The 26,935-nt window shown below is 41.6% G+C and overlaps 1 protein-coding gene across 4 annotated transcripts in view; it reads left to right on the top strand.

The window, feature by feature from the left end:
* NVL (nuclear VCP like) overlaps positions 1-26,935 on the top strand; it is an 88,205-nt gene that overhangs the window by 52,047 nt on the left and 9,223 nt on the right. For all 4 annotated transcript variants that reach the window (XM_066380941.1, XM_066380932.1, XM_066380927.1 and 1 more), the window contains 4 exons: positions 16,356-16,462; positions 18,423-18,499; positions 20,390-20,478; positions 25,340-25,410. In XM_066380941.1, coding sequence (XP_066237038.1) covers positions 16,356-16,462; positions 18,423-18,499; positions 20,390-20,478; positions 25,340-25,410 — 344 coding nt within the window. The remainder of the gene's footprint in view (positions 1-16,355; positions 16,463-18,422; positions 18,500-20,389; positions 20,479-25,339; positions 25,411-26,935) is intronic.

Raw genomic sequence — 26,935 nt, 5'->3', positions numbered from 1 at the left:
GAGGAGGAATAAAAAATATCAAGAATGAAGATAAGAGAAACAAACGAACAAATATAATAAAATGGGATAGGCTATAAAGTCTGTGTATTATTCTTGATTTTGAGAGGTTATCTTTTTGCTTTTTCTTTTCTCTTCCTCTTCCTGGTCGGTGACTCTGTACCTCGGGTTCTGCCCCTTTGGCACGCTCAGGTAGAGGTTTGCAGTTAATAAGTCTCTATGACGATGTCGTGTATTGTGCTTCAGTCTCGTTAGCAGTCGAGGCTCATTAGCATTTATAGCAGTGTTTCCCAACCTTTTTTGTGCCATGCCCCACCTTAACCTTTCTAAAATTTTTATGTCCCCCCCTATGTAACATACATAATTTTTAACATTAAAAAATTGATTTGTTCACTTAATAAACATAAATGATAGGTTCTAGGAAGAAATCACTATGAAATTGTTAACAAAACACAGTAAGTAAAATTTCAAAACCTATAATGAAAAACAGAAATTTGAATTCCAAATAACTTTAATACAGATATTTCTATATTAATTTATTATTTTAATTTAGTGTGATCCTTGCGCTTGATGCTTGCTGCACAGAGATTTTATATTAGGTTCCAATTTGGTTAGCTTTAGTCTCAAGTCTCCACGTTGTGTTATATCCAGCCGATTTCTTTTTTTTACCAGTAAATCATTTACAGCACTAAATCCACATTCAGCTAAAAATGAAGATGGAAACGGTAGCAATAGTTTTCTTGCACATTTGATTGAATTTGGGTATTTGATTTCTGTTTCCTCACAAAGCCATGCCATCGCTCCTTTGATATTAAATAAAGCTTTAACCGACTCATCATTTTGCAATTCTGCGAGTTCTTCTTGATACTGCATATTTGATATATCAGACAAATCCACTAACATTGGCTGCATCATCTATGTTGGGAAATCAATTTGTTTTAAATCAGAAAATCTTTCTTTTAAATCAGCCGATAGAATATTCAAATGATTGACAATAACAAGTAAAGCGGTATCAGTTACTTCACGTTTTTGGAGCCAATGAAACTGTTTAAAGTTTTTGTTGTTAATATGTTTCTGACATAACTCAATATTGGTAATGAAACCAAATATCTTTGCTTTTGCATTGACAAGAGTTTTATTTGTTCCTTGAAGTTGCTTATTTAATATATTTAGTTTTTCAAAGATATCGGCCAAATAACTCACAAATGCTTAACCATCTATTGTTAACAGATACTTCATTTCAGGTTTGTCGCTTAAAAAATCACTAAGAGTATCAAACGGTTCCATAAATCTTTTCAGACAGTTTCCTTTAGATAGCCATCTTACTTCAGTATGAAGTAATAAAAGTCTCACATGGTCTTCATTTTGTTCTTCACAAAATAGCTTGAAAAGATGCTCACATTTGGCACTAGCTTTAATAGCATTAACACACTTTATTACTGTATGTAATACTTCATTCAGAACAGGCGAGATGTTTTTAGCTACCAAGTTTTCCCTATGAATAACACAATGCACAAGAATCATTTCTGGATTTGCATCTTTCATCAATTTTAAGCAGCCATTTTTCTTGCCCATCATATTGGGAGCACCATCTGCAGCACAAGATGTTATATTTTTCATTGGTATATCATTGACATCTAAGTAGTTTTTTAGCTTATTATATATATCTTTGGAGGTAGTGGTGCTTTTTAATCTTTTACAGAACAACATTTCTTCAGCAAATTGTCCTTTATCAATATATCCTACGTAAGTTATCAATACTGCCTCACTGTCTCTCAAAGTTGATTCATCCATTTGCAAGGAGAATTTTCTTGTTTTTAGCTTTTCAATAAGTTGTTTTTTCAATATCCTCACTCATTTCGTCTATTCTTCTGCTAACAGTATTGTCAGTGAGTGGCATAGCTTTTACATCTTTGTCATCTTTTTCAAGAACCGTTTTAAGAAATGCTGATATTGACGGTTTTATTAAATTCTTTCCTATTGTGTGATTTTCTCCAGTTTTAGCGATGAATAAAGAAATTTGATAACTAGCCTCAAGAACACGATTATTAGTTGAAGTATGAGCAGTAAATAGAGACTTTAATGTTGTTCTTTTTTCAAAATATTTCTTTAAAGTTTTAAAGTAACTCAAATCTGAATTAATATGAGCACTATGTTTCGCCTTCAAATGCGCCTCAAGACGACCTCGTTTCATTGATTCATTGGTCAAGCATTGCTGGCATAAAAGACAAAAGGGAATCCGCTCATCGTGAACAGCGGGTATGAACCCAAATTTTAAATATTCCTCCGAATAGTGACGAGTTTTTTTCTTGCTTGCACCACTCATTTTACTATGGGCTATAAGAAATAAAAATAAGATCAATTAAAAACTAATATTAAAATATGTGTTAAAATATATTCAATGTGACATAGAGTAAACGTATACTAAAAATTCATATTTATTTAAATGTATATAACACATTTACTACACTACCACCGCAAATCAAAAGGTATCTATATTTTTTCCACTTGACAAAATTTTCTGGAAAGTTATGCTTCTAAAATTAAAATTGTCGCGCATGCACTATTATAGCCCCAATAGTATTTATAAAATATTAGTGCTTTCTAGCCCCGATGCAAGAAGTACTTAATAAAGGTTTAATATTGATAAAAATAAAATCAAATACTTACCAATTATATCTATACAATATATATATATGTATATTTATTAAATCAACGAGCTTTTACAACAGTTTTGACTGACACTTATTTCAAATTAACACCAACTGAATGATATGAAACACTACAGAAGTTGCGATGGGCCAATTAGGTGAGAATAACTGCGTTGTTTAGTGAGTTTTTAAAACGTCCGGGGTTCCCCGTGGCAGACGGCATGCTCCGAACCCAGGACGAAGTTTACTTGACGACGCCAATCACCCAGTTGATATTTTGGTCCCGTCAAACGAAATTATACTTAATAATTATTTACCGCAATTATTTAAGAATTGCATTTTTTGTTAAATTTGGCACCGATATCTAGCATTGCATTTAAATGGCCCGGGGCGAAAGATTTAAAGTCGTTTCGAGTCCATTTTCAAATTGCCCCCCTTAACTATCGAATTGCCCCCCTGTGGGGCGTGGGCTCCACGTTGGGAAACACCGATTTATAGGCTCCACCAGTGAGAGAGTCCGTGTTCCTGGAGCCTTTCTCCTAGTCTTTCCTTCCTGAATTAGTAGCCTGATAATCCAGCTATGGGGTTGCTGCTGCCTCTGCCTGGAGAGTAAGAGACTCAAAGAGCTGGCAATTCCCCACTCTATTCCCACTCAGCACAGGGCTCTGGGTAAGGCTGAGTCAGAGCTGCTAGCATAATCAGGCAGGACTTCCGCCCACTCAAAGACCTCTGGCTCTGCCCCTCTGTGGGATAACACGGGCACGCACTGCTGAGGCACTTGGACGAATCTCTCGCCCACTATCTGCACGTGCAGATCAGGATATCAGGCCAGCAGTCTCACACTCTGAGTGAAACCCCCACCCGCACGGAAAAGTTCCAGCGTTGGAATTGGCTCTCACTCCGTTCCCGTGCGCGGCTTTTTCAAGGCCCTGGGGCGGCCCAAGATTCCGCTTTTTGGCCCACACAAAGGCCCCTGACTCTGCCCCTCTGTGGGATAACACGGGCGGACACTGCCGAGGCAGTCGGAGGAATCTCTCGCTCACTATCTGCGCGCGCAGACCAGGATATCAGGCCAGCAGTCTCACCTGAGTGAAACCCCCACCCGCACGGAAAAGTTCCGGCATTGGAATTGGCTCTCGCTCCATCCCCGTGCGCGGCTTTCCCAGGGCGCTGGGGCAGCCCGGAGATTCCGCTTTCGGCCCACACAAAGGCCTCTGACTCTGCCTCTCTGTGGGACAACACGGGTGCACACCCTCGGGGCTTTGGAAGGAATCTCTCGCTCACTATCTGCGCGTGCCGACCCAGAGATCGGGAAAATTGCTGCCCCGCTTGTCTTTCTTTGTCTGGGTTTGGCGCGAGTGTTAGCTTGTATTGCCCGGGTTGCCACAGGAACAGTTTTTCCTCAGCCTGGATCTCTGTGCCACAGCCTGGTTCGGCCGTTTGTGCCGCGGCCTGGATCTATTCACCCCCTTTGCCCGCCTCAGTTTCTATATTCTCAGTTCCCAGTGAAAGCAGCCCTGTTTAGTTTAGTGAGGAAGGCGGAGCATTTCTTATTCCCTATTTCCTTCGGGGTTTGATTATATATTTAGCCACTTTTTCGCTCGACCATACCTTTGGGTATATTGCGAAACATCTGGAGGCTCCAAGGATAGGTTTTTCTGTTTCTGGTTGAAGATCTTGTTGAGTTTTGGGGGAGATTTATCGGTATCGCTTCCTACTGTGCTATTACTCTGACGTCACAAGGATGGTCTTTCTTATAATCATCCCCATCCTGAGGTTATCTTGGGGCCAGCCAGGAGTCACCTTATTAGCATAAAAAAGACTTAATAGGAAATTCTAAGGATTTTTGCTCTATGCCAGGAACTAGGGTCAAAGACCAAAAGTACTCTTTATTATATGACATTAATCTTGTACATACAGTGTTTCCATAAAGTCATGGTACACTTTTGACCAGTCACAGGAAAGCAACAAAAGATGATAGAAATGTGCAATTTGAACCAAATAAAAGGAAAACCCTCCCAGTTTCTGTAGGATGATGTGGCAGCATGTGCGCATGCGCAGATGATGATGTAACACCGTGTATACAGTGGAGCAGCCCACGGCCATGCCAGTCAAGATGTGGACGGTACAGAGGAATATTCAGTGTGTTCTGTGGCTCGCTAAATTCGAATCTGTGACCCAAGGGCAACGTGAATATCGGCGCGTTTATAACGAAGTGCCACGACATTAATCACTTAAAACAGAGAATCACAAGACGTTATTCACTCTGTTACACCAGATGTCCTTACCCGTGTGTGGCAAGAACTTCACTATCGTCTGGATATGTGTAGGGCAGCAAATGGATCCCGTATCGCACTGCACTGAATAGGTATGAAACTGGGAGAGTTTTCCTTTTATTTGGTGCAGATTTCACATTTCTATTGTCTTTTGTTGTTTCCCTGTGACTGGTCAAAAGTGCACCATAACTTTACGGACACACTGTATATTACCTCATCTTGCTAATCATCGTTTCTTTATATGTGAACTAAAGATGATACCTAATTGTCAGGATAGTCATAAAGGTTAAGTGATGCTTGCAGCCTACCACAGTGTGTGTGGCAAGTAAATGTTTAGTGATTACTGTTACAGTCATAAACTCCTTGGTGATAGTGGGAATAGTCATTAAGTCATAAAATCAGTCTTCCTAGAAGAAACCCTGACAGTCTCAGCTTTAGACAGAATCACCTACCTTTTCTAAATAGAAACACATATTTTCTTAAGACATTTCAAGAAGACAGTCTTTGGTCTGCTGTCTAGAATAACCAATTCTATCTTAACCTGCAGTCACCATTGGTGATTGTTGGTTTAATGTGAAAACTCTTTCGGTTTAATCACTGAGTCTGACTTAAATCCTCGTCTGCAGAACAGTCCAGGCACAGCACCTCTCCTCTTGGGGCTTTCCCGTGACGTGACCTCTCCACTCATCTCTGAACACTTTTCCATGCTCCATCTTCTCCTCAGCTGTAAAACCCAGAACTGGCTATAATAGACTGTTGAGTTTAACCAGTGATATGAATGACAAATGAATCATGTGGTACCTGGGTTTTGTCCTTTCCAGGACCCTTGAGTATTGTCTTCCTGTCCACTGCACCTTACTCATCCCTTTTTTCCCCATATCAAACCCCATTGTATTGAAGGCCTATCAACTTTGTAAATGGATGTTCCACCTCTTTCTCACTTACATTATTTTTGTTTTTGACAGAGAGAGGGACAGACAGGGACAGACAGGCAGGAAGGGAGAGAGATGAGAGGCAGCAATTCTTCGTTGCAGCACCTTAGTACATTGATTGTTTTTCTCTCATGTGTCTTGACCAGGGGGCTACAGCAGAGTGAGTGACCCCTTTCTCAAGCCAGCGACTTGGCTTCAAGTCAGCAACCATGGGGTCATGTCTGTGATCCCACGCTCAAGCCAGCAACTTTGTGCTCAAGCTGGGGACCTCAGGGTTTCAAACCTGGCTCCTCTGTGTCCCAGTCCAACGCTTTGTCCACTGCGCCACTGCCTGGTCAGGCCTCACTTGCATTCTTGCTTATTAGACCATTTTGGACTTTTGTGCACCATCCTTTGACATTCTGATTGGATGATGATTATTATTATAGTTATCCTTTCTTTTTAAGTGAGAGAGAGGAACAAACAGGAAGGGAGAGAGATAAGCATCAACTCATACTTGTGGCACCTTAGTTGTTCATTGATTGCTTTCTGATATGTGCCTTGACTGGGGGCCTCCAACTGAGACAATGACTTCTTGCTCAAGCCAGCGACCTTGGGCTCAAGCCAGCAACCTTTGGGCTCAAGCCAGCAACGATGGGTTCATGTCTGTGATTCCACACTCAAGCCAGCAACCTCAGAGTTTCAAACCTGGGTCCTCAGTGTCCCAGGCCAACATTCTATCCACTGCACCACACCTTGGTCAGGCTGGTTGGATTGTTTATTACTTGTTTTCTGCTCAGCTTTAAGAATTTCCTTCTTGTCTGATGTTTTGGCAAGGTATTGCTGACTGATAAAGTCTTGCATTACTTAGTGCCTTAAAATTGCTGTCTTTGCTTTGCTCACAGTTCTGTAGGTCAGTAATCCAGGAAGGCCTTGTCCAGATGGTTCATCTCTGACCCACTAGCCATCAGCTGGAGTGGCTGAGCCAGAGAATCCCCTTGCAAAGAGGCTTCTTTACTAACATGCCTGGTGCCTTGTGTTCCTGGGCATGTTCTCTCCCACCCCACTAGTGGTCATCTTCCAAGGCCTTTCCCTGTGTCTTTGGCCTCCATTAGCATGGTTCACACAGGCGGTGCCTACAAGCATCTTCCCACTCAGTGATTTCCAATGAAACGGTACAGGGAGCCTGACCCAGCTCCACCAAGGAAGTGGACATGGGCATAGCGGGAGCTGTGCGGGCTGGGCGGAGGAGCTGGAATGGGCACAGCAAGGAGAAGGAAGCAGAGAAGCTGGCTCCTGGGAACCACATCTCTCCTTTCCTCTCTCTAAAATCAATCAATAAAGAAGTAAAAATAAAAATTATATGTATTTTTTTTTTTTTTTTACAGAGATAGAGAGAGAGAGGGACAGATAGGGACAGACAGGAACAGAGAGAGATGAGAAGCATCAATCATCAGTTTTTTGTTGCCACACCTTAGTTGTTCATTGATTGCTTTCTCATATGTGCCTTGACCGTGGGGCTACAGCAGACCTAGTAACCCCTTGCTCAAGCCAGCGACCTTGGGTCCAAGCTGGTGAACTTTTTGCTCAAACCAGATGAGCCTGCGCTCAAGCCTGGCAACCTCAGGGTCTCAAACCTAGGTCCTCCACATCCCAGTCCGACGCTCTATCCACTGTGCCACCGCCTGTCAGCCAAAATAAAAATAATATTAAAAAAATAAAATGACATCGCAAAGCTTATAACAAAAACTGGGTTTGCTGCCCATTCTTCTCCCTCCACTTCCCAGTGGCCCCCACTTATAAACTCCTTGAGCTGTTTTTTCTATATTTCCTCCATATTTCAAATAATATGTTCAAACTGTTTTTTCTTACTGGTTTCACACATTGCCTGTGAACTTCTCTGTATGGTAGACACAGATTGCTGTCTTGCATTAAACTTCCCCCACCCGCCGCCCTCACCCTGCACCTTCTGTTCTCTCACTCTATCCTCCCAGTCTTTTAACAGTTTTATCACAACTTTGCTTAAACCACTAGTCAGTGTTTACATTACTTATGACTGTGTAAATATTTCTCTCTGCTCTCCTAAGAATAATACTATGCTTGCTTCCTTTTTCATTTGACCTTTTTAAAAATATTTTTTTTAATTGATTTGAGAGAGAGAGGAAGGGAGAGAGAGAAAGACAGGAACATTGGTCTGTTTCTGTATGTGCTCTGGGGATCGAACCCACAATTTCTGTATCAGGACAATACCAACCCAGCTATAAGACCGGGGCTCATTTGACTTTTTTATTCTTAGATTTAGTAATCCTCATATTTTTTTCTTTTGCTTTTTTTCTGTGTTCCTGTTCTTCATCAGATACATTATATAACAGTTTTATTTATCTAGATCAATGATCAGCAAACTCATTAGTCAGCAGAACCAGATATCAACAGTACAATTGAGAGCCAGATTTTTAAACTTAAACTATATAGATAGGTACATTGTTATTAACTTAATTAGGGTACTTCTAAGCTGGCCTTTGCTAAAAATGTGGTATTTTATGGAAGAGCCATACTCAAGGGGCCAAAGAACCGCATATGCCTCGCAAGCCACGGTTTGCTGAACACTGATCTAGATAATGTATCGATTGCATTTGATTGTTTTTTTGTTTGTTTCCAGAGACTTCCCTTCTAGAGCTTTCCGCTCTCCTGATCCATCCTGGACTGGCTGCTTTCTAGGTCTGTGGTAGATACAGCTGTTATTTCAGGCCTTACCTTTACTGCCTTTCTTTTTTTTTTGCACTCTGTTTCTAATCATGTGTCTCTCTTGGTTTACTCTTCCATTTTGCTGGAGCTCATTTATTACTGGCTTTGCTAAGAAAGGTCATGTAGGAGGTAACGTTTTCAGTTCTCATATATTTGAAATCATCTTTATTCTTGTTATTGGTTGGCAACCTGGCTGGGTATAGAATTTAAATTGAAATGTTTTTCCCATAATATGTAGGCATTGCTTTTTTTTCTTTAAAGGTCTGTGTCATTATGGTCCTTTATATATATATTTTTTTCATTTTTCTGAAGCTGGAAACAGGCACGCCCACCAGGGGCGACGCTCTGCCCACCAGGGGGCAATGCTCTGCCCATCCTGGGTGTCGCCATGTTGCGACCAGAGCCACTCCAGCGCCTGAGGCAGAGGCCACAGAGCCATCCCCAGCGCCCGGGCCATCTTTGCTCCAATGGAGCCTTGGCTGCGGGAGGGGAAGAGAGAGACAGAGAGGAAAGTGCGGCAGAGGGGTGGAGAAGCAAATGGGCGCTTCTCCTGTGTGCCCTGGCCGGGAATCAAACCCGGGTCCTCCGCACGCTAGGCCGATGCTCTACCACTGAGCCAACCGGCCAGGGCTGGTCCTTTATATTTTTTAAAATTTTATTTATTTTTTTTTACAGAGACAGAGAGAGAGTCAGAGAGAGGGATAGACAGGGACAGACAAACAGGAACGGAGAGATGAGAAGCATCAATCATTAGTTTTTTGTTGCGCATTGCATACCTTAATTGTTCATTGATTGCTTTCTCATACATGCCTTGACTGCAGGCCTTCAGCAGACCGACTAACCCCTTGCTCGAGCCAGTGACCTTGGGCTCAAGCTGGTGAGCTTTTGCTCAAACCAGATGAGCCCTCACCTAAGCTGGCAACCTCGGGATCTGGAACCTGGGTCTTCCACATCCCAGTCCAACGCTCTATCCACTGCACTACCGCCTGGTCAGGCTTTTTTTTTTTTAATTTTAATTTAATTTAATTTTTTTTACAGAGACAGAGAGTCAGAGTGAGGGATAGACAAGGACAGACAGACAGGAACGGAGAGATGAGAAGCATCAATCATTAGTTTTTCGTTGCGCATTGCGACACCTTAGTTGTTCATTGATTGCTTTCTCATATGTGCCTTGACCATGGGCCTTCAGCAGACCAAGTAACCCCTTGGTTGAGCCAGCGACCTTGGGTCCAAGCTGGTGAATTTTTGCTCAAACCAGATAAGCCCATGCTCAAGCTGGTGACCTTGGGGTCTCAAACCTGGGTCTCCCGCATCCCAGTCTGACTCTCTATCCACTGCGCCAGATGGTCAGATGGTCCTTTATATTTGATTTTTTGTTTATTTGTTTCATGAGTATACTTAGTACGTGGTGAGTTTTAAAGCTGAATTGATCTTCTAAATTTCTTCTTTTTTCCTATTTTCCATTTCTGTCTTTATTTTTCTTCCTAATATTTGAGGTACTGATATTTAGAAAGTAAATGAAAATACTGTCTATCTTCTTCCCATTCTGCCTTGGGTTTTTCTGAAGCACTGTGCGAGCCCTCTTCTGATACTACATATACCAAGGTCCACATCCTGCTCTGAAGATAAACCACTTTCCTGTGCTTACCCTGAGGACGTAAAGCTCCTTGTATAAATCAGATCTAGACCATGGGTGGCCTAGTTTTTTCTCTCCTGCACACATCTTTGTATTCCTTTCTTCAAATATCAACTCCTATAAAAGACGTTCTCAATTGAAGAACTACCTGTTCCCACTTAATTCCCTGTCTAGCTGGTTAACAACACTCCTGCACAGCATACATAGATTATGAAACTCAAAGGGCCTCGCCAGCTTATACTTTTTCTTTTTTTTTTTTTTTTTTGTATTTTTCTGAAGCTGGAAATGGGGAGGCAGTCAGACAGACTCCCACATGCGCCCGACTGGGATCCACCCGGCATGCCCACCAGGGGGCGATGCTCTGCCCATCTGGGGCATCGCTCTGTCACAACCAGAGCCATTCTAGCGCCTGAGACAGAGACCACAGAGCCATTCTCAGCGCCCGGGTCAGCTTTGCTCCAATGGAGCTTTGGCTGAAGGAGGGGAAGAGAGAGATAGAGAGAAAGGAGAAGGGGAGGGGTGGAGAAGCAGATGGGCGCTTCTCCTGTGTGCCCTGGCTGGGAATCGAACCCGGGACTCCTGTACGCCAGGCCGACACTCTACCACTGAGCCAACCAGCCAGAACCGCCAGCTTATACTTTTTCTTCTCCTTGGTAGGTATCTGTTTTGGTAGAAATTCAGCTCAGTAGCAGTTCAGCATCCAGAAAGTTTCTGCCTTCTTTATCTGAGTCAGTTGGAAAAATAGTAAGTAAATGATGATGTCTAAGCTTCTTCTGGGCAAGGCTTAGGTTTGCAGTTTTATATTGGAGAGATAGCTCTAGCTTAAATCTCTGTCCATTGTAACCCCATAATAATTATTTATAAGATGAAAGAGTGGATGACTTACAAAGAAAGTATGTATTTTGTTATTCGTCCACTTAAGTTCCAAGTAAATGTCATGTTCTCTCATCTATCTAGTCTCAATGGCCTTGGATCATGGTTGAATGCTCCTTGAATGCAATTGGACAATGATGTGATGTCATAGTCAAGCCTGTATATCTTGCCCTCTGGCACAGTGCTGCCCTTTTAAAAATAACTTAGGCCCTGGCATCACCTCTGCTGATTTATAGGAACTCTGGTACATAATAGGACTCAGTATTTGCTTAATGAATCATAGAAGAGACTGTTTCATGAAGGCTGTCTAATCTTTTAATAATTTTAATTTTAATTGGACATACTGAGAGTTTTATTATTCTGAAGATCCAGTTTTTGTAAACAGCTTTAATAACATACTCAATATACCATAAATTTTACCCATTTTAAGTATACAATTCAATGCTTTTGAATATATTTACAGAGTCGTGCAGCTATCCCAAATAATCTAATTTTAGAACATTTCCATTACCCTCAAAAGAAATCTGTGTCTGTTAGCAGTCACTCCCCATCCTCCCCCACCCACAGCCCTCGGCCACCACTGACCTCTATCTCTGTAGAGTTCCCTGTTCTCAATATTTTATGTAAATAGAATCATAACATGTGCGCTATTGTGTCTGGCCTCTTTCACTTTAAGTAATGTTGTCAAGGTTCATCCATGTTGTAGAATGTATCGATATTTCAGTTTTTTGTTTGTTTTTTTTTTCTAAAGTGAGAATCAGGGAGGCAGAGACAGACTTCCATATATGCCTGACCGAGATCCACCCAGCAAGCCCACTAGGGGGCAATGCTCTGCCCATCTGAGGTGTTGCTCCATTGTAACTGGAGCCATTCTAGCACCTGAGGCTGAGGCCCTGGAGCCATGGAGCCATCCTCAGCGCCTGGGCCAACTTTGCTCCAATAGAGCCTTGGCTGCAGGAGGGGAAGAGAGAGACAGAGAGGAAGGAGAGGGGGAGGGGTGGAGAAGCAGATGGGCACTTCTCCTGTGTGCCCTGGCTGGGAATCGAACCCGGAACTTCCACATGCCGGGTGGACACTCTACCACTGAGCCAGCTTGTCAGGGCCTTGTTCTTTTTTAGTGCTGGAAAATATTACATAGTATGGATACATCACATTTTATTCACTGATTGATGAACATTTAAGTTGTTTCTTTTTTTTTTTTTTAACAGAGACAGAGAGAGAGTCAGAGAGAGGGACAGACAGGAACGGAGAGAGATGAGAAGCATCAATCATCAGTTTTTCGTTGCAACACCTTAGTTGTTCATTGATTGCTTTCTCACATGTGCCTTGACCGTGGGCCTTCAGCAGACCGAGTAACCCCTTGCTCAAGCCAGCGACCTTGGGTTCAAGCTGGTGAGCTTTGCTCAAACCAGATGAGCCCATGCTCAAACTGGTGATCTCTGGGTCTCGAACCTGATGTCTTCCGCATCCCAGTTCGATGCTCTATCCACTGCACCACCGCCTGGTCAGGCTAAGTTTTTTTTTTTTTTTTTTATGCTTGTAATATTTATTTATTCACTTCATAAAACTCATTATCCTTTTTTTTTAATAAATAAATTTTTATTAATTTTAATGGGGTGACATCAATAAATCAGGGTAAATATATTCAAAGAAAACATGTCCAGGTTATCTTGTCATTCAGTTATGTTGCATACCCATCACCCAAAGTCAGATTGTCCTCCGTCACCTTCTATCTAGTTTTCTTTGTGCCCCTCCCCTCCCCCTCTCCCTTCTTCCCTCTTCCCTCCCCCTACCCCTGGTAACCACCACACTCTTGTCCATGTCTCTTAGTCTCGTTTTTATGCCCCACCAATGTGTGGAATCCTGCAGTTCTTGTTTTTTTTCTGATTTACTTATTTCACTCCGTATAATGTTATCAAGATCCCACCATTTTGTTGTAAGTGACCCGATGTCATCATTTCTTATGGCTGAGTAGTATTCCATAGTGTATATGTGCCACATCTTCTTTAACTAAGTTGTTTCTTGATCAGCAGCTATGAAGGGGTGTTCCTCTTCGGGCATCCACCTCATCTTTGAGTGAATGCATTTTATCTTTAAAGTTTTGGGATTGTTGGTGACATTTTCATTGCAAATATCAGGATTGATATCTTGACTCTGACCTAAAATTCTGTCATTGACATAATTAGTTAGGAAACAGTTAGGAAATGTAATAACAATAATCTAAGTGCAGGGTGTTGGTTGTACCAGGTGATGGCTGGGGATGCAGAATAGTCTGGACATTCTGTGTCACAGAATAGACAGGGTTTACTAGTGGATTGGATATGGAAGTGGGGAAGTGGTACCCAGCTGGACTCCGGGAGTCGGGTCTGGAAAACGGGAGGGAAGAGTTGGCATTAACCAAGATGGGAGCCCTGGCCGGTTGGCTCAGTGGTAGAGCGTCGGCCTGGCGTGCAGAGGTCCCAGGTTCGATTCCCGGCCAGGGCACACAGGAGAAGCGCCCATCTGCTTCTCTACCCCTCCCCCTCTCCTTCCTCTCTGTCTCTCTCTTCCCCTCCCGCAGCCGAGGCTCCATTGGAGCAAAGATGGCCCAGGCGCTGGGGATGGCTCCTTGGCCACTTCACCCCCTGGTGGGCGTGCCGGGTGGATCCCGGTCGGGCGCATGCGGGAGTCTGTCTGACTGTCTCTCCCTGTTTCCAGCTTCAGAAAAATACAAAAAAAAAAAAAAAAAAAGGATGGGAAAGGCATCTGGCCCTTTGGGGAGGAGATGGGAAAGAGCAGGATTTCAGTCCACATCTGCTATGTAGAAGATGCCAGTGAGTCAGATGGCCTCTCTCACTTCCCAGAACATCCATCCCTTGCATACTTCTAGTGTTTTAAGGGTGAAAAGCATATGAGTACCTATGCATTCTAAATAGGCCAGTACATGAGGTACATGTAGGATAGCTAGTTTCAGGACACTAACAAAAGACAGACTTTTCAAACCTAGGTCATAGAGCACAGAGTATAGCCCTCAGAATGCACCATGGCTCACAGGATAAAAGATACTCAGTCATGGCTGATGGTTGTCAGAGGGGAGGGGGGTGGGGGACTGCGTGAGAAAGGTGAAGGGATTAAGGAGTGCAAATTGGTAGTTACAAAATAGTCACAGGAATGTCAAGTACGAAATGTACTTAATATTGTAATTGCTATGTATGGTGCCAGGTGGGTACTGGAAATATTGGGAGGAACACTTTATAAAGCATGTGATTGTCTAACCACTATGCTATACATCTGAAACTAATAGAAAAAATATTGAATATAAACCGTAATTGAAAATAAATAACTAAAGAAAGAAAGCCACAAAGAGATATTACTATGAACCTTAGAAAGACTAAAATTGAAAAGACTAATGATGCCAAGTATGGGTAAGGGTATGGAGGAACTGGAACTCTCATGCACTGCTGATGGGAATGCAAAACAGTCCGAGTGGTTTGGAAAATAGTTTGCCAGATTTTAAAAGTTAAGCATACACCTGAAGTGTGATGTAGCCACACTGCCCTGCTCCCTCACTTAGGTATTCACCGAGGAGCAATGACAGCCTGGCAGAGACTTGCATGTGGTTATTCATAGCAGTTTCATTTGCACTAGTCTGGTAGTGGACCCGAGCCACGTGTTTGTCAACAGAAGACTAGAAAGACAAATTGCGGCATAGCCATACAATGGAGTACTACTCAGCAATAAAAAGAATTAAGTATGAATACACATAACAACTTAGGTGGATCTCAGAATAATTATGTTGAGTAAAAGAAAGTAGACAGAGTACATACAGTATGATAACCACTTATGTAAAATTTTAGAAAATGCAAACTAATCTATAGTGACAGAACCGGTTAGTGAATGTCTAGGGAATGCCTACAGGATCAGGGAAGGGCAAAATAGACAGGATACAAAGGGGTCCTCAATAGTCTTTTTTAAGTGCAAAGGTTTCCTGAGAGCAGAAGGTTTGGGACTGCTTACCTTGTAAAATCAGGTGACCCTTCGACAGGCTTATGAATAACATGACTTTGACAGTCAGGCCGCGTTCTGTGGTGGGGACAGGAGCCGAGAGAATTGGATGTGTTTTAGGAAGTAACCCTGCAGCATTACAAGGGCTCCCAGAGAGGGGAGGTGTAGACTGGTTAGGAGGACATTACATTTGGCCTTGACTGAGGGTTGAGATAGTTGGAGGCAGACTTGATATAATGTGTTTCCAGCTAGAGGGAAGGGAGAAGCCTTCCTTGTGTCTGGGGTGCGGGCAGGAGTCCATTATTTGAGTTGGAGGACTTGAGGAAAGCAGGTGTGGGAATGAAGGTGGGGGTGGACTTTTTCCTTTTTTAAGAACCTATTTTGTTAAGGAGAAGCTTGTCATTTTTAAAAAGTCTAATCCTTTTTAAAATTTGATTTATTGACTTTACAGAGGCAGGAGGAGACAAGAAGTAGTTGCTTCACCCTAGCTGTTTGTTGGTGTTTGTCATATGCGCCTTGACCTGGCAAGCTCAGAGTTTCAAACCAGCAACCTCAGCATTCCAGGCCGGTGCTCTATCCACTGTACCACCACAGGTCTGGAAATTTTTCTTTTAAAAAATGTACTCTTGTCTTGGCCGGTGGCTCAGTGGCTAAAATGTCCCAGTGCACCAAGGTTGCAGGTTTGATCCATAGTCAGAGCATGTATGAGAAGCAATCAATGAGTGCACAACTAAATGGATTAACTAAGTAGAACAATGAGTTGATGCTTCTCCTTCCCTGTCTCTCAAATCAATGAGAAAAAGATTTTTTAATGTCCTCTTCCCATATTTCATGTTAATTATATTTATAAAAGATTCTGTTTTAGCCCTGGCCGGTTGGCTCAGTGGTAGAGCATCGGCCTGGCGTGCAGAAGTCCTGGGTTCGATTCCCAGCCAGGGCACACAGGAGAAGTGCCCATCTGCTTCTCCACCCCTCCCCCTCTCCTTCCTCTCTGTCTCTCTCTTCCCCTCCCACAGCCAAGGCTCCATTGGAGCAAGGATGGTCCGGACGCTGAGGATGGCTCCATGGCCTCTGCCTCAGATGCTAGAGTGGCTCTGGTTGCAACAGAAGCGACGCCCCGGATGGGCAGAGCATCGCCCCCTGGTGGGCGTGCCGGGTGGATCCCGGTCGGGCGCACGTGGGAGTCTGACTGCCTCCCCGTTTCCAGCTTCAGAAAAATACAAAAAAAAAAAAAAAAAAAGATTCTCTTTTATTGAAGATTCTTTCCTCCCTTCTCCTCTAGATATCATTGACCCTGCAATCCTGCGCCCAGGACGCCTGGATAAAACCCTCTTTGTGGGTTTGCCACCGCCAACAGACCGTCACGCCATCTTAAAAACTATCACAAAAGTAAGTAGAGGAAGTGGTGGTTTTGCGTCTGTTCCTCTCATTGGAAATACAGACAAGTAGTAATTTAGGAAGCCCAGTCACCTCCTTTTCTACCAATTTAAATATTTGCCCAGCTTCTGTCTCCCAAAGGAGAAGGTAAACTGATAATCGAAGAGACTTTTCATTCTTTTTCAATTGCCTAAAATGAAAGGGGTAATTTAGAGTTAAATGCATTATAGCAGCTAACATCTGCACAGTTTATGAAATTCTTGAACATGCCCCACTGGGAGGAAGGGAGAGGGCACCAGCCGAGTATGGGCCGATGGGCAGGTGATAGATTGCGCAGGTGCAGGATCTGAATCACGTCCTGCTTGGAGCACTGCCGTGCTGATATTTACACTCACCTCAAAGCTGAATGGCATGTGTTTATTCACGTTTTTTCTCTGTATTTCTTCTTAAACTATTTTTTTTCTAATGTAATAATTGCTACAAAGATCATATGCAATGCATATGGAAGTTATGAATCAAATAATAAAGAAATACTGATGAACCTATCATCTAACTATTTCATACATTTTAAATCACTGAAAACTGTTATAGCTCAGTCACAGGACAGCCCCAGATAGGCAGAGCATTGGCCCGAGACGGGGTTGCTGGGTGGATCCCAGTCAGGGTGCATGTGGGAGTCTGTCTCTCTATCTCCCCTCCTCTCACTTGGAAAAGAAGAAAAAAATTGTTTTGTTTGTGTCTGAGATACTAACAATGTTATTGAACACATACTGTCTGCATGCAAGATACTGTGTTAAGTGTTAGAATTCTGAGACTATTCTGATACTTGTCCTTTCTAGCATCTCTTGGTATGAGCTAAAGGGGAATTGGCACCAAGGTCAGGGTTGAGTTAGGTAAAGGGTTAAGAAAGGACACCTTGAGCATAGACCTCCTGGTGTTTGTTATAGAGCAGAGTCCTGCTCCTCCTCTCCTGGCCAGCTTCAGTGTTATTTCTCCCCTCCTAGCCAGCCCAAGTCTAAGCGCAGGTGCACATCAGAGCTAAGTACTGCTTAAGCCTTTGCCACATTTAATCAGGTGAAAGAAATGTGTCCTTCACCTTTGGGAAGATTGAAGTGGTGATTTTGTTCTTGGTGATGTTTTGTTTTTGCTGCAGCTGCAGGCAAATTCTTTTTTTTTTTTTTTTTTTTAAATGTTTTTTTATTTATTCATTTTTAGAGAGGAGAGAGAGGGAGAGAGAGAGAGAAGGGGGGAGGAGCTGGAAGCATCAACTCCCATTTGTGCCTTGACCAGGAAAGCCCAGGGTTTTGAACCGGCAACCTCAGTGTTTCCAGGTTGATGCCTTATCCACTGAGCCACCACAGGTCAGGCTGCAGGCAAATTCTTAAACTTCATACTTATTAATTGCCTTTAATTTGCCCAGGTTTGGAGCCTGCTTTTAAACTTCATTCTCAAAGTTAAAATTTGTAAAAATCATATTAACACTTCTTGGGAGTCAGTTGTATACATTTATTCAAGTAGCCAGTGCTATTTATTAAGAACCTATTATGGCCTGACCAGGCGGTGGCGCAGTGGATAGAGCGTCGGACTGGGATGCAGAGGACCCAGGTTCGAGACCCCGAGGTCGCCAGCTTGAGCGCAGGCTCATCTGGTTTGAACAAAAGCCCACCAGCTTGAACCCAATGTCACTGGCTCCAGCAAGGGGTTACTTGGTCTGCTGAAGGCCCATGGTCAAGGCACATATGAGAAAGCAATCAATGAACAACTAAGGTGTTGGAATGCGCAATGGAAAACTGATGATTGATGCTTCTCATCTCTCTCCATTCCTGTCTGTCTGTCCCTGTCTATCCCTCTCTGTGACTCACTCCCTGTCTCTGTAAAAAAAAAAAAAAAAAAAAAAAAAAAGAACCTATTATGTGGGAAGTTATTGGTCTTTAAACCCTCAATGAAAAATCCTCTTTTCTCTATTATTTAGAATGGCACCAAACCCCCACTGGACGCAGATGTGAATCTGGAAGCGATTGCGGGTGACCATCGCTGTGACCGCTATTCGTAAGGATCTCAACGTCAAGTTCGTGAATTCCCTGAGGCTTAGTTTCCTCACGTGTCAGATGAGGGAGAATGATGTTGTAGGGAGACTAAGTTAGGCATCCAGTAGAGAACTTGTGCTAGGGTTGGCCCTTTCTTGCTCTTTTCGTAGCAAATCAGCTGCCATCTTGAGACTCAGGGGAATTCCGGATGTGGGGGATCCTCTCATATGTTGACTCTTGTCATTCAGCTACCCTACCCACCACTGCTGTCCTTCACAGACTGTCCTTCCAGAATGTTTGTGACTGGTTGCCAGTTAGCCAGGTGCTTCAGCATTTAAAAGAGAATAATCCACAAGTGCTTTGTTTTCCGAGGCTCAGAATCTTTTCCACCGCACATCTATCCGTGACTGTCCACACTGCCTGCAGTGAAGGCAGGGACTCAGACCCTTCTACCTTCAGTGTGCATGTGTTTGCCACTGTTAGAGTTTTTGTCGTGTTCTTCACATGGTTCTAAGGAAATTTGTTACCTTTCCCATTTTTGGTTTACAGGAAGAAAGGAGAAGATATCTCCTCTGGCTTATTTGAAAAGCGCTGTTGCTCGTCCACAGTGTGCTTGGGGTTCATGATGCTGCTATAGGGCAAGGCCAGACAAGGGCTCTCCCAAGCCAAAGCAAGTGACGGGGGGGGGGGGGTTCATCTTTGAGGTCTTCAGGAGTCTTATTCAGTAATGTAGCTTTATATTCAAAGAACATATCCACTGGTAATAACTCAGGCCTGTTATTTCTAGTCCTTGGAGAATTTCAAATAACCATCTCTTAACCAGTATGATTTCACTTCAAACCATGCTGGCCACTTTTAGGGAGTATGGTCAGGAGACAAAGTTTTAGCTCTAATTTTTAAATATGTGCACATCAAGGGTCCTGAGTCTCCATCTTTGTTCTACCAATCGAACACACCTGAGAGATGCCACACCGTGCTCAATGATGTTGGCGCATTTAGGAAAGCAGTGATTGTCTCACTAAAGGGGAAGTAGTCAGAGTTCCAGGCAGTGGTGGTGCGGGGCCGAGGTGAAAGCCTCTCAAGGCTTCCCTTTAAGGAGAGTGTATTTTTCCCCTGGTTGAGATCAGATCCATACCAGTCTGTGATTAAATGAACTGACTACTGCAGGGGTTGGGGGGAGAATTAAGGGAGTAGTTTACAGCTTTCAGTACTAACATCTGAAAAGATTTTTTGAGTCACAGAGGCAGTTTTGATGGCAGAATTCACCATGGGCCAAATCTTTTGGATTATGTCAGGTAGGACATTAGTGTATAAAGGGGTTAGAGGTGAGTGGTGTACATTTTGGATTTTAATGCCACTGTCTTCACAGTTTGAGAGACACTCTTAACACTACAGTCTTCAGCTACCTGCCCTTGGTGTCCCAGCATCAGTGTTAGATTTAGCATTCGGGAAAAGAATGACTAGCCCAGCATGTGCATGATTATTAAATAATGTTATGACCCTAACACTTGACAACAGAAACATTGGATTCAGTTGAAAATTGAAACTCTAGGTCTTTCATTTTATATACTATGTGGATCATCAACATTGTATATTAAAGTAGGTTAAGGTCTGGAAATAAAGTTTTGTTCCAAGTTCAAACACTTTCTCAAAGCCTCGCGTAATCTAGGATGCGGTCATCAGCACTTAAGCTCAGGACACATGAACAAAAAGTTACAAATTGTCAATTTCTTTCTACTAGTGATGTTCAAACTTTTTATATTAACATGGAAGTATCCACAGCTATTATCGTGGGACTGTTTATGATTCATTGTATATTTTCCTCCATGATTTTTCTGATTCTTTAATATGTGACTTAAAGAATATTGCTCTCAGACTGCTTTCTCGTCTAAATAATACTTTTTTATTACAGGGGTGCAGATCTCTCTGCTTTGGTGCGGGAAGCTTCTGTCTGTGCCCTGAGACAGGAAATGGCAAGACAGAAAAGTGAAAGTGAAAAAGGTATGATTCTCTCCAGAATCTCTCCATTCTAATCAGTTATCACTCTGGATACCTCAAACTACTGTTAGCCTGGAACATGACCATTTTCTAGTGTTGTTTGTTATCTGTGATATTAAAACTAGTGTTTTCTGAGATTTTAGAAACATTTCGACTAATATGCAACCTCTGTAGCTGGCAGTTGTGATGAAACCAAAGTTATTTGGTGCCTTTCTAACAAAAAGTATCAGATCTTTTCTTATCATCAGTTACAAATGCTTAGATTTAGGCAAGTGAGTCCATTCGCCATCCTCATTCTAAATTTGGTCTATTGATCAATTCTAGAAAACCTTCTCGTTTCTTTGCTAAGATAATACCTACTTTTGCAGCCTAAATTGGCATTTTTAAAAAACACGCACACATGAGAAATGAAAATTAAAATAATTTTCCATATTCTTGGACTCTCCTTTCAAAATGTAAACTTGATATATGTTGTTATGAGAAGATTTAGAGCCATCTCCAGAGCTCTGCACCGTTCTTCACAGTTGACAATGTCTTCATATGATTTGGGTATGTGTGACCACAAAAGATTAATTTGTGACCTGCATTCCAACCAGGCCAAGCACACAAATAACCTTTACTTTCCTTGGTTCTTGTGACAATTAATTGTTTGATCAGTTGCAGTTTATGGCTGTCCTTGGCAATACTCGTAGAATACCTTCTTCAAAAGACCTGCCTTTTTTCCTAAATCTGTACTTTCAGCTAAAGTTCTAGTCTATATTGATCTATTGTTCAGTAGATTTCCAAAAGATGTCTTTTTTTATTTGTGCTGATTTTTTTTTTAAGTGAGAGTTGGGGAGGCAGAGACAGATTCCTGCATACTCCCCAGCTGGGATCCACGCAGACAGCCCCTATCAGGCAGTGCTCTGCCCACCTGGAGCTGGAGCTCTGTTGCTTGGCAACCGAGCTATTTTAGCACCTGTAGCTGAGGCCATGGAGCCATCCTCAGTGCCCCGGGCCAACTTTGCTGGAACCATTCTAGCCATAGCTGCAGGAGTAGAAGAGAGGGAGAGATAAAAAGGGAAGGGAGGGTAGAGAAGCAAATGGTCACTTCTCCTGTGTGCCCTGACCGGGAATTGAACCTGGGACTTCCGCACACTGGGCCGATGCTCTACTGCTAAGCCAACCAGCCGGGGCAGTGCTGATTTTTTCTTTTTCCTTTTTCCTTTTGCCTTCAAGAATCTTAGAGCTAAATTTTGTTTGTGGTTCCAGCAGTATGTGCATTAGCCTAGATTTGTCAGCCCACATATCTTAACCATGGAGTTCCTCAGTTATTTTTGTTTACTTTTATGACTCAGTTCTCTGAATTTCTTTTATTGTAATCTATTTTAAATTCCTTTTGGAAGTAGATGGGATATAATTAGCAAAATTAGAATATATTGTAAAAAAAAATCATAAATGACAGTGTCCTTTTTGAGTGTTTTGTAACTGAACATTCACAGGCCTCTGTGCATGTGTGCTACCACTGATGATTCAATTTTGATGTCCCTGCTTTGCTGCAGTTAGCATTTCCAGCTGTCTGTCCTTTGGGACTTGACATTAGTACAGCAATTTTTCACCTGGTTTGCTGCAGGAATTTTTAAAACATGAAATACCTGCCTAATTAGTCAGGGGCACTGACCTCTTTTCCCTTAGATTGTCAAATAAAAAAAAAGATAGCAACCAACACAACAGTAGCCATCTGGTGTGAATGCCCTGTCTTGAAACATAAATATATAGGTCATATTAGTCATGTCACATAAGACTGTTGCATCTGATTAATTCTTGCTACCAGAAATCCTTATATACCAGTGTTTCCCAACCTTTTTTGTGTCATGCCCCACCTTAACCTTTCTAAAATTTTTATGTCCCCCCCTATGTAACATACATAATTTTTAACATTAAAAAATTGATTTGTTCACTTAATAAACATAAATGATAGGTTCTAGGAAGAAATCACTATGAAATTGTTAACAAAACACAGTAAGTAAAATTTCAAAACCTATAATGAAAAACAGAAATTTAAATTCCAAATAATTTTAATACAGATTTTTCTATATTAATTTATTATTTTAATTTAGTGTGATCCTTGCGCTTGATGCTTGCTGCACAGAGATTTTATATTAGGTTCCAATTTGGTTAGCTTTAGTCTCAAGTCTCCACGTTGTGTTATATCCAGCCGATTTCTTTTTTTTACCAGTAAATCATTTACAGCACTAAATCCATATTCAGCTAAAAATGAAGATGGAAACGGTAGCAATAGTTTTCTTGCACATTTGGTTGAATTTGGGTATTTGATTTCTGTTTCCTCACAAAGCCATGCCATCGCTCCTTTGATATTAAATAAAGCTTTAACTGACTCATCATTTTGCAATTCTGTGAGTTCTTCTTGATACTGCATATTTGATATATCAGACAAACCCACTAACATTGGCTGCATCATCCATGTTGGGAAATCAATTTGTTTTAAATCAGAAAATCTTTCTTTTAAATCAGCCGATAGAATATTCAAATGATTGACAATAACAAGTAAAGCGGTATCAGTTACTTCACATTTTTGGAGCCAATGAAACTGTTTAAAGTTTTTGTTGTTAATATGTTTCTGACATAACTCAATATTGGTAATGAAACCAAATATCTTTGCTTTTGCATTGACAAGAGTTTTATTTGTTCCTTGAAGTTGCTTATTTAATATATTTAGTTTTTCAAAGATATCAGCTAAATAACTCACAAATGCTTTACCATCTATTGTTAACAGATACTTCATTTCAGGTTTGTTGCTTAAAAAATCACTAAGAGTATCAAACGGTTCCATAAATCTTTTCAGACAGTTTCCTTTAGATAGCCATCTTACTTCATTTTGAAGTAATAAAAGTCTCACATGGTCTTCATTTTGTTCTTCACAAAATAGCTTGAAAAGATGCTCACATTTGGCACTAGCTTTAATAGCATTAACACACTTTATTACTGTATGTAATACTTCATTCAGAACAGGCGAGATGTTTTTAGCTACCAAGTTTTCCCTATGAATAACACAATGCACAAGAATCATTTCTGGATTCGCATCTTTCATCAATTTTAAGCAGCCATTTTTCTTGCCCATCATATTGGGAGCACCATCTGCAGCACAAGATGCTATATTTTTCATTGGTATATCATTGACATCTAAGTAGTTTTTTAGCTTATTATATATATCTTTGGAGGTAGTGGTGCTTTTTAATCTTTTACAGAACAACATTTCTTCAGCAAAATGTCCTTTATCAATATATCCTACGTAAGTTATCAATACTGCCTCACTGTCTCTCAAAGTTGATTCATCCATTTGCAAGGAGAATTTTCTTGTTTTCAGCTTTTCAATAAGTTGTTTTTCAATATCCTCACTCATTTCGTCTATTCTTCTGCTAACAGTATTGTCAGTGAGTGGCATAGCTTTTACATCTTTGTCATCTTTTTCAAGAACCGTTTTAAGAAATGCTGATATTGACAGTTTTATTAAATTCTCTCCTATAGTGTGATTTTCTCCAGTTTTAGCGATGAATAAAGAAATTTGATAACTAGCCTCAAGAACACGATTATTAGTTGAAGTATGAGCAGTAAATAGAGACTTTAATGTTGTTCTTTTTTCAAAATATTTCTTTAAAGTTTTAAAGTAACTCAAATCTGAATTAATATGAGCACTATGTTTCGCCTTCAAATGCGCCTCAAGACGACCTCGTTTCATTGATTCGTTGGTCAAGCATTGCTGGCATAAAAGACAAAAGGGAATCCGCTCATCGTGAACAGCGGGTATGAACCCAAATTTTAAATATTCCTCCGAATAGTGACGAGTTTTTTTCTTGCTTGCACCACTCATTTTACTATGGGCTATAAGAAATAAAAATAAGATCAATTAAAAACTAATATTAAAATATGTGTTAAAATATATTCAATGTGACATAGAGTAAACGTATACTAAAAATTCATATTTATTTAACACATTTACTACACTACCACTGCAAATCAAAAGGTATCTATATTTTTTCCACTTGACAAAATTTTCTGGAAAGTTATGCTTCTAAAATTAAAATTGTCGTGCATGCACTATTATAGCCCTAATAGTATTTATAAAATATTAGTGCTTTCTAGCCCCGATGCAAGAAGTACTTAATAAAGAGTTTAATATTGATAAAAATAAAATCAAATACTTACCAATTATATCTATACAATATATATATATGTATATTTATTAAATCAACGAGCTTTTACAACAGTTTTGACTGACACTTATTTCAAATTAACACCAACTGAATGATGTGAAACACTACAGAAGTTGCGATGGGCCAATTAGGTGAGAATAACTGCGTTGTTTAGCGAGTTTTTAAAACGTCCGGGGTTCCCCGCGGCAGACGGCACGCTCCGCGGTGAACCCAGGACGAAGTTTACTTGACGACGCCAATCACCCAGTTGATATTTTGGTCTCGTCAAACGAAATTATACTTAATAATTATTTACCACAATTATTTAAGAATTGCATTTTTTGATAAATTTGGCACCAATATCTAGCATTGCATTTAAATGGCCCGGGGCGAAAGAGTTCAAGTCGTGTCGAGTCCATTTTCAAATTGCCCCCCTTAACTATCGAATTGCCCCCCCTGTGGGACGTGGGCCCCACGTTGGGAAACACCGTTATATACAGTCTGGTAAACAAACTATATCTGGTTTGAATATTGTCCTGAAAAAGACTAGAACCAATGTCATCACTAATTTCCTCAGTGTTCGCCTTGGAAGTCTTTTGAGAAAAGCTAAGTTATAAATTACAACTAATATACCATACCTTGATGTGTATATTTGTGTATTTGCTCCACAGGTGTGCTCAAGGTTAGTCAGAAGCACTTTGAAGAAGCTTTCAAGAAAGTAAAATCATCTATATCAAAAAAGGTAAGAAATGTTCTTAAGTGTATAGAGGAAAAAACTAGAATTTAGACCAAGTAGTTAGGAACTCATGAAAACAAGCAAAATTGCCTTTTGAGAGTGTTCTTAAGAGGTATAATTTTGCATCCTGCTTAGAGACTGAAGTGCAGACAATGACCTCTTATGTCTATTTCCATAATTCAGGTTTTTTTTTGTTTTTTTTTTCTGAAGCTGGAAACAGGGAGAGACCGTCAGACAGACTCCCGCATGCGCCCGACCGGGATCCACCCGGCACACCCACCAGGGGCGACGCTCTGCCCACCAGGGGGTGATGCTCTGCCCATCCTGGGCGTCGCCATATTGCGACCAGAGCCACTCTAGTGCCTGGGGCAGAGGCCAAGGAGCCATCCCCAGCGCCCGGGCCATCTTTGCTCCAATGGAGCCTTGGCTGCGAGAGGGGAAGAGAGAGACAGAGAGGAAAGCGCGGCGGAGGGGTAGAGAAGCAAATGGGCGCTTCTACTGTGTGTCCTGGCCGGGAATCGAACCCGGGTCCTCCGAACGCTAGGCCGACGCTCTACCGCTGAGCCAACCGTCCAGGGCCATGAATTATGGCCTGAATTAGGATTTTTAATCATTCATTCAAGTATTATTTGACTTCCCGCACCCTTTTCAATAAATAGCTTATCTTCTTGGACTCAGACGACCCAAACTCAGCACTAGGAGCTTAACCGTAAGTTTCAGGAAAGTTAAAAGCGTCTTCACCATAAGGCCAGAGGAAGGTTAAGAAATTACTCTGGCTTTTTCTTACATAAAATGCCAGATTTTACGTGTTGTTTCTCTGTTGAGGTGTTGTTTCTAGTAAGGGAAAATGGTTGCTATCCAGTGAAGTCAGATAGCTGTGACACAGAGAGTTGGCAGGGAAATGTCCAGCCCTAAGAAATGTCTGGGTTGGATACTACTGTGATAAGTTTTGTTCCCTTAGGTATCTCTCATTTCTGGACTCTTACTGCAATGTGCCTGTGCGGTGAGACCCTGCTCATGGACTATACTACAACTTCCTTTAAGTCAGTAGCCCTTAATTACCCAGGCTCAGTATTTCTCATCATGATTATTGATTGAAAACTGTAAAGCAAAGTCCAGTTCCGTGAAATGGGCTGCTGTGTTTCCATGCCTCCAGTCTTGGTGTAAAGCTCTAAGTTAGTTGACCTTCTTTTAAGTGAAATAACCAGTGAAGGGATTTGGGCTGCTGGTAGTAATGGTTAGGCCCACGAGTTCCTTCTTATTCAGACTGTGAAGTAAGCGTCTGCTGAGTTTTTCACCTGTTTGGTGAAATAATAGTCAGCCTTGACCCTGTAGGCATTTTTGTTTACTAGAGGCAATGTTTTTATTTCAATGGACATGTTGTACCTTGACTAGGGAGCTATAGCAGAGCGAGTGACCCCTTGCTCAAGCCAGTGACCTTGGGCTCAAGCCAGCAACCTTTGGGCTCAAGCCAGTGACCATGGGGTCATGTCTGTGATCCCACACTCAAGCCAGTGACACTGCACTCAAG

The sequence above is a fragment of the Saccopteryx leptura genome, chromosome 1 (assembly GCF_036850995.1).
Source record: "Saccopteryx leptura isolate mSacLep1 chromosome 1, mSacLep1_pri_phased_curated, whole genome shotgun sequence".
NCBI lineage: Eukaryota > Metazoa > Chordata > Mammalia > Chiroptera > Emballonuridae > Saccopteryx > Saccopteryx leptura.
The sequence above is the reverse complement of the archived record's forward strand: the minus strand, read 5'-3'. Positions and strand labels throughout refer to the sequence as shown.